This window comes from Octodon degus, unplaced genomic scaffold (genome assembly GCF_000260255.1).
Source record: "Octodon degus isolate 3935 unplaced genomic scaffold, OctDeg1.0 scaffold00002, whole genome shotgun sequence".
NCBI classification, from domain to species: Eukaryota; Metazoa; Chordata; class Mammalia; order Rodentia; family Octodontidae; genus Octodon; species Octodon degus.
The window spans coordinates 19,960,994-19,971,604 of record NW_004524578.1 but is presented as its reverse complement, the minus strand read 5'-3'; the positions used below and the strand labels follow the sequence as shown (position 1 = coordinate 19,971,604).

At 48.8% G+C, this 10,611-nt stretch overlaps 2 protein-coding genes across 2 annotated transcripts in view; both read left to right on the top strand.

Annotated features, from left to right (window-relative positions):
- Crtc3 (CREB regulated transcription coactivator 3) overlaps positions 1-990 on the top strand; it is a 130,849-nt gene extending 129,859 nt beyond the window's left edge. Inside the window, exon 16 of the transcript XR_002820243.1 lies at positions 979-990. The gene's annotated coding sequence lies outside the window, so the exon portion shown is untranslated. The remainder of the gene's footprint in view (positions 1-978) is intronic.
- Positions 991-9,007: 8,017 nt separating this feature from the next.
- The window catches only part of LOC101588526 (ATP synthase subunit beta, mitochondrial), a 12,437-nt gene continuing 10,833 nt past the window's right edge, over positions 9,008-10,611 (top strand). The window contains exon 1 of the mRNA XM_023710583.1: positions 9,008-10,611. Coding sequence (XP_023566351.1) covers positions 9,026-10,611 — 1,586 coding nt within the window. The 5' untranslated portion in view covers positions 9,008-9,025.

Sequence of the window (10,611 nt, the reverse complement as noted above, 5' to 3'; positions counted from 1 at the left end):
TAAAAAACACTGCATTAAAACCTACTAAGAAAGCTGGGTTGGGGGCTGGTGAGATGGCTCAGTGGTCTAAAGCACCTACTTAGAACAAGCTAAGCAAAGCACAGGGACTGCGGTTCAGTCCCCCAGCACCACATGCCAGCCAGCCCCGCCCCCTGGTGGGCTGAGCTGGCCACACACACACACACACACAAATAAATAAATAAATTTAAAAAAAAAAAAAAGAAAGAAAGAAAACAGGGAGGAGATCTGTTTGGTACAGCAATCTCCCTTTGTCCCCACCATGTTCCGAGTGTCCCACTGGTGCCTGGGACCATGGGCAGCCCTGCAACTATCTATGTACACTGGGCACAGTAAGAGATTAACAATAACAATCAAAAACTAATAAAATAGAATAATCATAACAATGTAGTATAATAAAAATTATAATTTCTGAATTATAGATGGTCATGGTGGTACCTACCTGTATGTAGTCTCAGGTTACTTGGGAAACTGAGGCCAAAAGATTGCTAGAGCCCAGAAGTTTGGGATCAGCCTGGACCACAAAGAACTTGTTTCCAAAAAATTATTTTTAATTGTTTATTTCTGGAATTGTCCATTGAATATTCTTGGACTATGGTTCACCACAAGGAACTAAAACTATGAAAACAGAACCACAGATAGAAGAACCACTGCTTTGCACATGGGGTGTCATAAGGAGAAAACCAAGCTTTTTATCCAAATATGAACCAGGAGCCTTGGAGTGATGGCACTCTCTGGGAAAGCTGCTTCCAAGAAACTGGGCAGTGAGGGCCACCACATTAGCAGGACCCCCAAGGGCCCAATAGAGTGGGCACGAGAGGCAGAACCCCAGGTGGCTGGGGGAGGCTGGGAACCACATGTCTCAAGCTCTGCCCAGCAGCGTCTTGCTGTGACAGTCAGTCTGTTCCCTCATTTCCGAATGCATCATGGCAGCCAGCACCCTTCTGAGTGTGAAGGGAGCCAGTGCTTCAGGCCGGAAGGGACATGCACTGGACCAAGACCAAGAGGCGTTCACTGCTTAGGTGCCACAGCCTGGCTCTGGAAAGACAGATCTGCCTTGTGTCTGGTGTCCAGCCTTCCTGCCCGCCTGGGGCCTCTCTGTGCCTGTGTCTACATCTATCAAATGGGATAGGGATGCCCACCTCTTGAGGTGCTTCCTAAATGTTTGCTATTATTTTTGCTGTTTCCCTTTCTACTAAATGGGTCTATGTTTGCTAGACCTCACAAAGACAAGAAGAGGATGTGTGGAGAACCAAGCTGTCCTCTGGGCGTCTGCAGTGGCCAGCCGCATCTCCTGGTGGACTAGCTATTGGTGCAGCGGCCTCAGGACCAACCTTGGAGGACTAGTACTCTCGCCTTGCTCCATGCCTGGCCCTGTAAGTGCTGCAGCTTCTTCAGCCTGCTTCCTCCAACCAGCTCTACAAGTACTTGGGCCTTCCATTGGCTCCAGGCAGAACCACAGCAGCTGGAGGTTTCCTGGGCTGTCCCCTCCTGGAGCCGGAAACCAGGCCAGCGAAACTATCCTTGTGATGCTTGCTCATGCACACAGTCCATCGGCTATCTTCTCTCAGAACCTGAAGAAGGAATGGAGAGAGGCAAAGCTTGAAAGTTGCTGGAACAGCTGCACTAATGGCAGCACCTGGAGCTCAGATTGTGATGCCCCTTGTGTGCTGCTTGGCTGAACTTTCTCCTGAGCGCCCCAGGCAGAATTGCTCCAGCTCACTTCTTGTGAAGACAGACTCCCTGGGGAGCACCCTGGGGACGTGGCTGTTCCCCATCTGGCTGGCTTGGCCACACTGCCTTCTGTTTCCCATCAGGCAGGCCTGGGAGCTGGTGACCCACGGTGTCACTTCCTGCAGCTAGAGCTCTGAGCTGGCTCTGGGGATTTGCTGTGTGACACTATCCCACTTCTCTGGCACCAAGACCAATACCAATCCATCCTTTCCCACTGGGGGGGGGGGCGTGGGGAGGCTGGAGGCCAGCACCCCACACTGAGGCTGGGCAGAGGCTGGGGCTCAGAGCACCATGAAGGGTGCCCAAACCAGGGCACTGCAGGCCCCCAGGGGCTTCAAATGCCACCAATCTCCAGGGTTGCCCTGGTCATCAGCAGCTCTCAAGCTGTGCACACTCCAAACCCTTTCCATCTGGAACCCTGAGACCCCAGCAGCCCCTACCCTCCCACTGCCACCGCTCACTCCCGTGGGCTTCTGGGCTCTGCAGAGCTGCAGGAAAGGGCTGGTGAGGGCTGAGGAAGGTCAGGCTTTGACAGCCCAAGGGAGATAGGAAGAGTAGGACAGAGACAGTGCGTAAGTGGGAACCACAGAGCTTCCAACATGTATGGCCAAGTGTGATGGGTTCATGGGTGCTCTTATCACATCTATTGATCTCCAACATTAATCTGAGTAAAAGAAAAAAAAATCTAAGTAAATGAACGCACATTGGAGAGAGTATGCTCCTGCTGCTCCACACAGTGCCCTCTGGTGGTCAGTCGGAGCCTTGCAGGGACCATGAAGGAACATGGAGCCCAAGTCCCCAGCCTCTGGGGGAGAGGTCAGTTTTTATTCTTTAATTTAAAAAAAAAAGGTGTGCTTCATCATCTCACTTGAATGAATGAGAGTGTGACTCACACATGTGAGCTTGTTAAACAGTAAATGAGCTTGGTAAAATGATTTTGTTTGCAGATGGCTTGATTCTAGGCCTGAAAGTTTAGAGAAAATCAATTTTAAAACCACCAGACAGGGGCCGGGGAAATGGCTCAGTGGAATAAGCGCTTCCCTGGCAGGCGTAAGGGCCTGAGTTCAATACCTGGTTCCGCAAAAAAAAAAACAAAAAAAAACAAAAAACCACAAGACACAAACTGAGAGGAATCAATTATGTGACTACATTAGAATTAACAACAGAGAGAGTGGCTCAAAACAGCAGCTGAGCACTTATTCCACTTTTGCATCTCACAAATCTCTAAACATAACCAAGAAAGGATGTATTTTGAAAATCTAGTCAAGCTAGAAACTTCAAAAGGATGCCCTCATTTTCAGAAATTAAGAGAAATAACCCTGAAAACTGAACAGCAAATAGATGGAGCTGAATGGAAGGTGAAAAGTCCAAGCGTCAGTGTGTTGAGAAGAGGAATTTGGGAAGGGAGGAGCCGGCCTGAGGGACATGCTGGCTTTTGCGCCTGGTAGCAGCTTGGCCCTGGGAATGCTGGGTGTGGTGAGGGCTCCCTCCTCTCCCGTCTGCTGCAGCAGGTGGCTAGCAGCAGATGTGGTGGCAGACAGCAGAGATAAGTAACTGGGGGAAATGATTTACCATGCAGGTGAGGATGCAGGGCTCATTTCCTTCCTTAACAGCCACCCTTCCATCAATAAGATAAAGTCCAATAGGCCAACAACAGAAAAACCAGGCACTCACAGAGCAAGAAACCCAAGTAACAACCATGTGAAAAGACTAGGGGCTGGGGAGATAGCTCAGTGGTCTAATTGCCTACCTGGCAGTGCAAGGACCCAGGTTCGGTCCCCAATACTATATGTTGTGCTGGCCCCAGAGCCAGGAATGGTGGTGCATGGCTGTAATTCCAGCACTGGGGAGGCTGAGACAGGAGGATCACAAGTCCAAGCTGTTTAGCAAGGCCCTGTACCAACGAACGAAAGACAGACAGACAGACAGACAGACTCTAGGCCTCACAATTGAAGATGTGCTAATTTAAATGATGAGACACATACTACTCACCATTAACACAGACTTTAAGAGAGCTTGGGGAATACACAAGCCTTGTGGGCTGGTACAACTGGAGGATAATGTAGAATCTGCTATTAAACAGAATTATTGAGGTCCTTGGAAATATGATAAAAATTTTTGTACTCTTAGAATACCAAAAACCTTTCTAAGCAAAATCTAGAATCTCTAAAGGAAAAGCAGAGTTGGCCTCATAAAACTTGATGAGTTCTAAAAGACCAACAAAGACAAAGGACAAATGACAATGTGTGCAACGTGCATAATAGCCATGAAATGGTCTCTTCAGACAGAAGATAAAGCTTTCTATTTCAATATATAACTGGGCAAAGTGTAAGAACAGGCAACTCACAGGAGAAATTCAAATGGCCAGCAGTCTAGAAATGACATTTATGTCAGAAATGCACATTGAAAACTTGATAATATCTAACATTGGCATAAGGAAAGAAGTACTCTTGTATACTTCAAGCATTATATATTGATACAGTCTTTGGAAGGGCATTTGGAAGAATTATTGGCATATCAAATGTGCCAATAAACTTCCAACAATCCATCCTTTGGATCACTGTACTTGGATATGGGGCCAAGCATGCTGTGTCAAAGGACTCTTTGTATTAGACAAAAATTGGAGGCCAGCTACATAATCAAAGGCTTGGAAGAGAAAGCAGTGTTCCCTATTTGTAGTATTGTATCTCTTTACTTAGTTTTATACTTAAATAATATGTTTTGTACTTGATGGTAAAATGGAAAATGATGGGCCCAGAAAGATGGCTCAGTAGAATAAGTGCTTCCCTGGCAAGCACAAGGGCCTGAGTTCAATCCCTGGTTCTGCCAAAAATAAATAAATAAATAAAAATAAAATGGAAAATGACAAAAGAAAGAAAATTGCTGTTTCTGACTTTCAAAAAGTCATTAGAGTGAGCTGAGACTCAGGCACCTGTCACTAAATCCTATTAAAATGCCCCTAACATCCACCTCAGCCCACCAGCAGGCATAGCCACAAGCTCTGACCACCTGCCCAGAGAGGGTGCCATAGGGGGAGGAACCATCACGGCACATCAGCACTGTGGAGCAGGAGACAGGCCAGCAGCCCAGCACTGGGACTGGAATTGCTCTGGGTGGAAAGAGGAAGAGAGCTCACTCATATCACCGCAGTCTGGGAGCATTTACAGTGAAGAAGATGCAGCAACTTGTGAGCGCTGGGCCAGAACCAAAGCCCATAATCAAGCTGCAGGGCAGGTCTTTGCTGTTTCCCTCCACACAACAGCAGAGACTCGGTGCTCCTGGGGTGCTCTCTGCTCCAGCCTCTGCCATCCAAGCTACTCTGAATCACTGCTCCTGTTTGGGCCACTGGCCGAGATACCCAGCTACCCAAGCACAAGCCCCATCAACCAGACCCACAGCAGCTATGGGCAGTGGAGAGCAATAGTAAATCATAAGACTCTGGCTCAGGACAAAAGCATTTGTCACACACACATACCTGGGGGTGGAAGACTTCAGTGATGCTCAGCTGGGCAATTCTAGCTCAGGGTGCCCCATGCTGCTACAGCCAAGACTTTAGTGGAGAAGGCCAGTGCAGACTGGAGACTCAGCTTCCTCGGTGTCTCACTCGTGCAGCCACAGCTGACAATTGTCACCCTCGGCTGACAATTTCCTGGTCACAGCTGCTTCCCCAGGATAGAAAGAGGGAGTCGAGCACTTTTATGACCCAGCATTGAAGGTCACATCCTGCCCTTTCTGCAGGGTCCTATTGGTTATACAGGCTAGTGTGAGAGGAGCCACGCCCAATGGACACATCCAGAGGCTGGGATCACTGGGGGTCAGGCTGGCTCCAGTCCCTGTGTAAAACACTCCGGTGGCTTCTGAACAGGGTCTTCAAGGCCTGGCGTGGACTGGCTGCTGCCCTCAATCTTCTTACTTCCCTGCAAACCAAAACAGCACCCTCCATCTGCCTCAACATCCCTGCCTCACCCTGGGTGTTCTGCTGCACTTCTTTCCATCCTATGTCCTTGTCATTTCTCAGGCCTCCTCCTCAGAGGCTTCCCTGACCACTCCATCAAATGTAGCCCCAGCCCTGCCTGTCACTCTGTTCTCACTGTGTGTTAACTTCCTTTCAGCATTGAGCTCCATCTGAAATGTGTGTGTGTGTGTGTGTGTGTGTGTGTGTGTGTGTGATATTAGGAATTGAACCCAAGACCTTCAAACTGAAGCACATACTCAGATCATTATTATTATTTTTTATTTTGAAACAGAATTTTATAAGTCACTAATGTGGCCAGGCTGGGCTTGAATTTGCAATCCTCCTACCTCAGCCTCTCAAGTGCTGGAATTACAAGCATGAGCCATTATACCAGCTAACAAGCTCTTTTAAGTTTACCACCAAAATGTTTTCATTAATAAAGTGGAATATGCCAGATGTGGTGGCATACACCTGTAATCCCAGCCCTTGGGAAGCTGAGGCAGGAGGATCACTATAAATTTGAGGCCAGTCTGAACTACAGAGTAAGACCCTGCCTCAAAAAAAAAAAAAAAAAAGAATTTTCGTGGTATGTTATCTGCTGAAAAGCAGCCTATGGTGGAAAAAAAACATGCAAACCACCCAGGACCTTTCTCTGCAAGCAGTCATGCTGAAAGCTTGGAGGAGCTCCTACGGAAGGCCTCCAGTGGAGGGCGCTATCTGCACACAAGCCAGGCGAGCTGCTGGCCTTAGCAACCCGCAGCCCAGTCACCAAGGGGAAGAAAAGTACAATCCTCGGTCTCCACCCTGCACAGGCCTGGACGTGTGTAACTGTGTCTTTAGCTTCTAACCAAGAAAGTTTAAAAGTGAAAAGAAAAAAAAAAAGGAGCTTATAAAATGAGGACATGAAAGCAAATATTTTATACCGCTGGGAAAGCTTATAAAGCACAGTGAGCTCAGTTTAATTTACCACTGGAAGAAAATGCCTTTTGAATCCTGAGTGGTCTCAGTGCACAGAGGTTACAAAGCAGGCTCCCCCCACTCCATGTCATCCACAGTAGTGTCAGTTCTGCAGCTGGGCCCGGCAGGTGTCCCACCTCATCCTCCAGCCACATTTTACTGTCTGTCCTGTTTTTAGTTTGTGTAGCTCTGAGAACATTTGCTGTTGTGATCCGGGTGCCCACGGTGCTCAGGACGCACAGGCCACGCCAGTTCTGCTGTCTTCCCGGACTTACTCATTGCTGAGAGCAGCCTCGGAGGTTACTGTGTGCCCGGTAGTTGGGGCAGTGCCTGGCACATCCTGGGCACTAACTGGTTGTCCCTGTGCGTGTTAATCCATGAACCCCCGTGGACATCACAGAAATGGCAGTGCGGGACTTGAAAGTCTCAGCCCCATCAGGAACTGTGTCATTCTTTGCTGTTTTCAGTTTCATGTTCTTGAAGGCAGGGTCTGATGGCCTTGTCTGTCTGTCTGTCCGTAGGTCTGTTGGTCTGGCCATCTGTCTCAAACTTGCTGTAGTTTGTCATAGGCTATGGGTGAGGCTCTGGGTACAGTGTCTGTCCACATAGTCACTAAGGAGCCTGCAGCTGCCCAAACACCATGGGTGACATTGTGGATGACAGTCTAGTACATGGGTCACATCTTATCTGGAGATCGAATGATTCTTCCGTCTCTGTGGAAAACTTTATCCCAGATGAGGCAGGTGCTCTTGAAAATTCCTTGGATCACCCACAAATTCCTACACTGTGCTACATCATCTATCAAAAAATCTAGTCCAACCAGTTTTTCTTCCAGAAAGGGAGCAGATGACTGTTTCTTGGATGCAGTACCAGGTGACAAGGATGCTGGCCTTATGGGTCATGACAGGAAGCATAGGGCCCCAGACAGAGTCCTACTTGTCACACTGAAAGCCCCACAATACAAGAGGCACAGAGCAGTCCACGAGACCCCCAGCTGAGGCAGCCTCAGGCTCTCTTGCTCCCTTGCTTGCTCTCTCTGAGCAAATGGCACTGTTCCAGCAGTCCCCCGCCTGTCTCTCTTTCTTGCACCTCAATTTTGAACACACATTAGAGTACAGTTCATACAAACTCCACTTGCTTCCATCAGGCTCACACATGAGCAGCCAGGGAGCCTGAACAAGATGGAGAAAGTAAACCTGAGCCAGGTCAGGGTCTCAGGAGCATGTAGAAAAGGGAGTACACGATCATGTCCTATGTCCTGGGCCGTCATCCTGGGCCATCTCAGCAAGCAGCTGCCACCCCTCAGGTGCAGACAGGAGAGTGGGGCAGTGTGTGCTTCAGCTCTTGGCTGGCCCTGGAAGCCACTTGGGTTACTAAGGAGGAGGCAGGTGGGTCAGGACAGCAGGGACAAGGTCGGAGGGAAGTGGGATGAAGGCAGGGTTTAGAATGAGTGTGAAGGTAGAGTGGGAGGTGGGGGAACAAACCTTGAGTTTCTAGATTTAAACAAACCAAACAGGCCAGGATCAGTCATCAAACCTTGTTGCGAGTCATGGTGGTACATACCTGTAATCCCAGCACTCTGGGGACCTGAGCAGGAGGATCATAAGCTCTAGCCCCACCTGGACAACTTAGTGAAAAATAAAAAATGAAAACCATTGGGAGTATAGCTCAGTGTAAAGGCTTTAGGGGACCTGCCCAGCAGCTCAGTTGTTTAAGTGCCTGCTTAAACAAAGCCCTGAAGCTCAAGCTTCTGGGGTTCCAAACCAGAGTCACTGCAAACGAGAAATGCCCTAAAGGCATTTCGAGCTTCCAAAAAATAAATAAATAAATAAATAAATAAATAAATAAATAAAGGCTTTAGGTTCAATCCCCAGTACAAACACTTACACATACACATACACATACACATACACATACACATACACATATTGCTGTAGCTCTAATCTCCCTCTCTTTTTTCTCACTTTTTCTTTTCTTTTTTTTTTAATTCTGCAGTTCTGGGGATTGAAGCCAGGTCACACCTGGGTAAGCAAGTGCTCAGCCCCTCACCTCAGCTACACCCCCAGCCCTAGGAATCTTGAGTGTTCAGCAAAGATTGGTATGTTGAAGGCTTAGCCCCAGAGTGACACCAGTGGGAGGTGTGAAGTCTGGGAGGCGGGGCCTTGAAGGAGACTTCCAAGTTATTGGGGTCTGCCCTTGTGGGAGATGACAGGCCCACCCCTTTGCTTTCTCTGCCAGAACCCAAAGCTGGTGTCAGTGATTGTCTCAGGTATTTGACCTAGTGACAGAAAGCCAGCCAACTAACCTGTACACACAACTGCAAAAGCCATCAGGCCACTCAGTCTCCACCCGGACTCCGCCATGTTGAGTCTTGTGGGTCGTGTGGCCGCCGCGTCGGCCTCCGGGGCCTTGCGGGGACTCAGCCCTTCGGCGTCGCTCCCCCAAGCTCAGCTTTTACTGCGGGCCGCCCCGGCAGCGGTCCAGCCTGCCAGAGACTATGCGGCGCAAACATCTCCGTCGCCCAAGTCAGGCGCCGCCACCGGGCGCATGGTGGCGGTCATCGGTGCAGTGGTGGACGTCCAGTTTGATGAAGGATTGCCACCCATTCTGAACGCCTTGGAAGTGCAAGGCAGGGAGACCCGGCTGGTTTTGGAAGTGGCTCAGCATCTGGGTGAGAGTACAGTAAGAACGATTGCTATGGATGGTACAGAAGGCCTAGTCAGAGACCAGAAAGTCCTGGATTCTGGTGCACCAATCAAAATTCCTGTTGGTCCTGAGACCTTGGGCAGAATCATGAATGTCATTGGAGAACCTATTGATGAGAGAGGGCCTATCAAAACCAAACAATTTGCTCCTACTCATGCTGAGGCTCCTGAGTTCATAGAGATGAGTGTTGAGCAGGAAATTCTGGTGACTGGGATCAAGGTTGTGGATCTGCTAGCTCCCTATGCCAAAGGTGGCAAAATTGGGCTGTTTGGTGGTGCTGGAGTTGGCAAGACTGTGTTGATCATGGAGTTAATCAACAATGTTGCCAAAGCCCATGGTGGTTATTCGGTGTTTGCTGGTGTTGGTGAGAGGACCCGAGAAGGCAATGATTTATATCATGAAATGATTGAATCTGGTGTAATCAATTTAAAAGATGCTACCTCAAAGGTAGCATTGGAATATGGTCAAATGAATGAACCACCTGGTGCTCGTGCCCGGGTAGCCCTGACTGGGCTGACTGTGGCCGAATATTTTAGAGACCAAGAAGGTCAAGATGTACTGCTGTTTATCGATAACATCTTTTGCTTTACCCAGGCTGGCTCAGAGGTGTCTGCCTTACTGGGCAGAATTCCTTCTGCTGTAGGCTATAAGCCAACCCTAGCAACTGACATGGGTACTATGCAAGAAAGAATCACCACCACCAAGAAAGGATGTATCACCTCTGTACAAGCTCTCTACATCCCAGCTGATGACTTGACTGACCCTGCCCCAGCTACTACTTTTGCCCATTTGGATGCTACTACCGTGCTGTCTCGTGCTATTGCTGAGCTGGGTATCTATCCAGCTGTGGATCCTCTGGACTCCACCTCTCGCATCATGGATCCTAACATTGTTGGCAGCGAGCATTATGATGTTGCCCGTGGGGTGCAAAAGATCCTTCAGGACTACAAATCCCTCCAGGACATCATTGCCATCCTGGGTATGGATGAACTTTCTGAGGAGGACAAGTTGACTGTGTCCCGAGCACGGAAAATGCAGCATTTCTTGTCTCAGTCATTCCAGCTTGCTGAGGTCTTCACAGGGCATATGGGGAAGCTGGTACCCCTGAAGGAGACCATCAAAGGATTCCAGCAGATTTTGGCAGGCGACTATGACCATCTCCCAGAACAGGCCTTTTACATGGTGGGACCCATTGAAGAAGCTGTGGCAAAAGCTGATAAACTTGCCGAGGAGCATGCGTC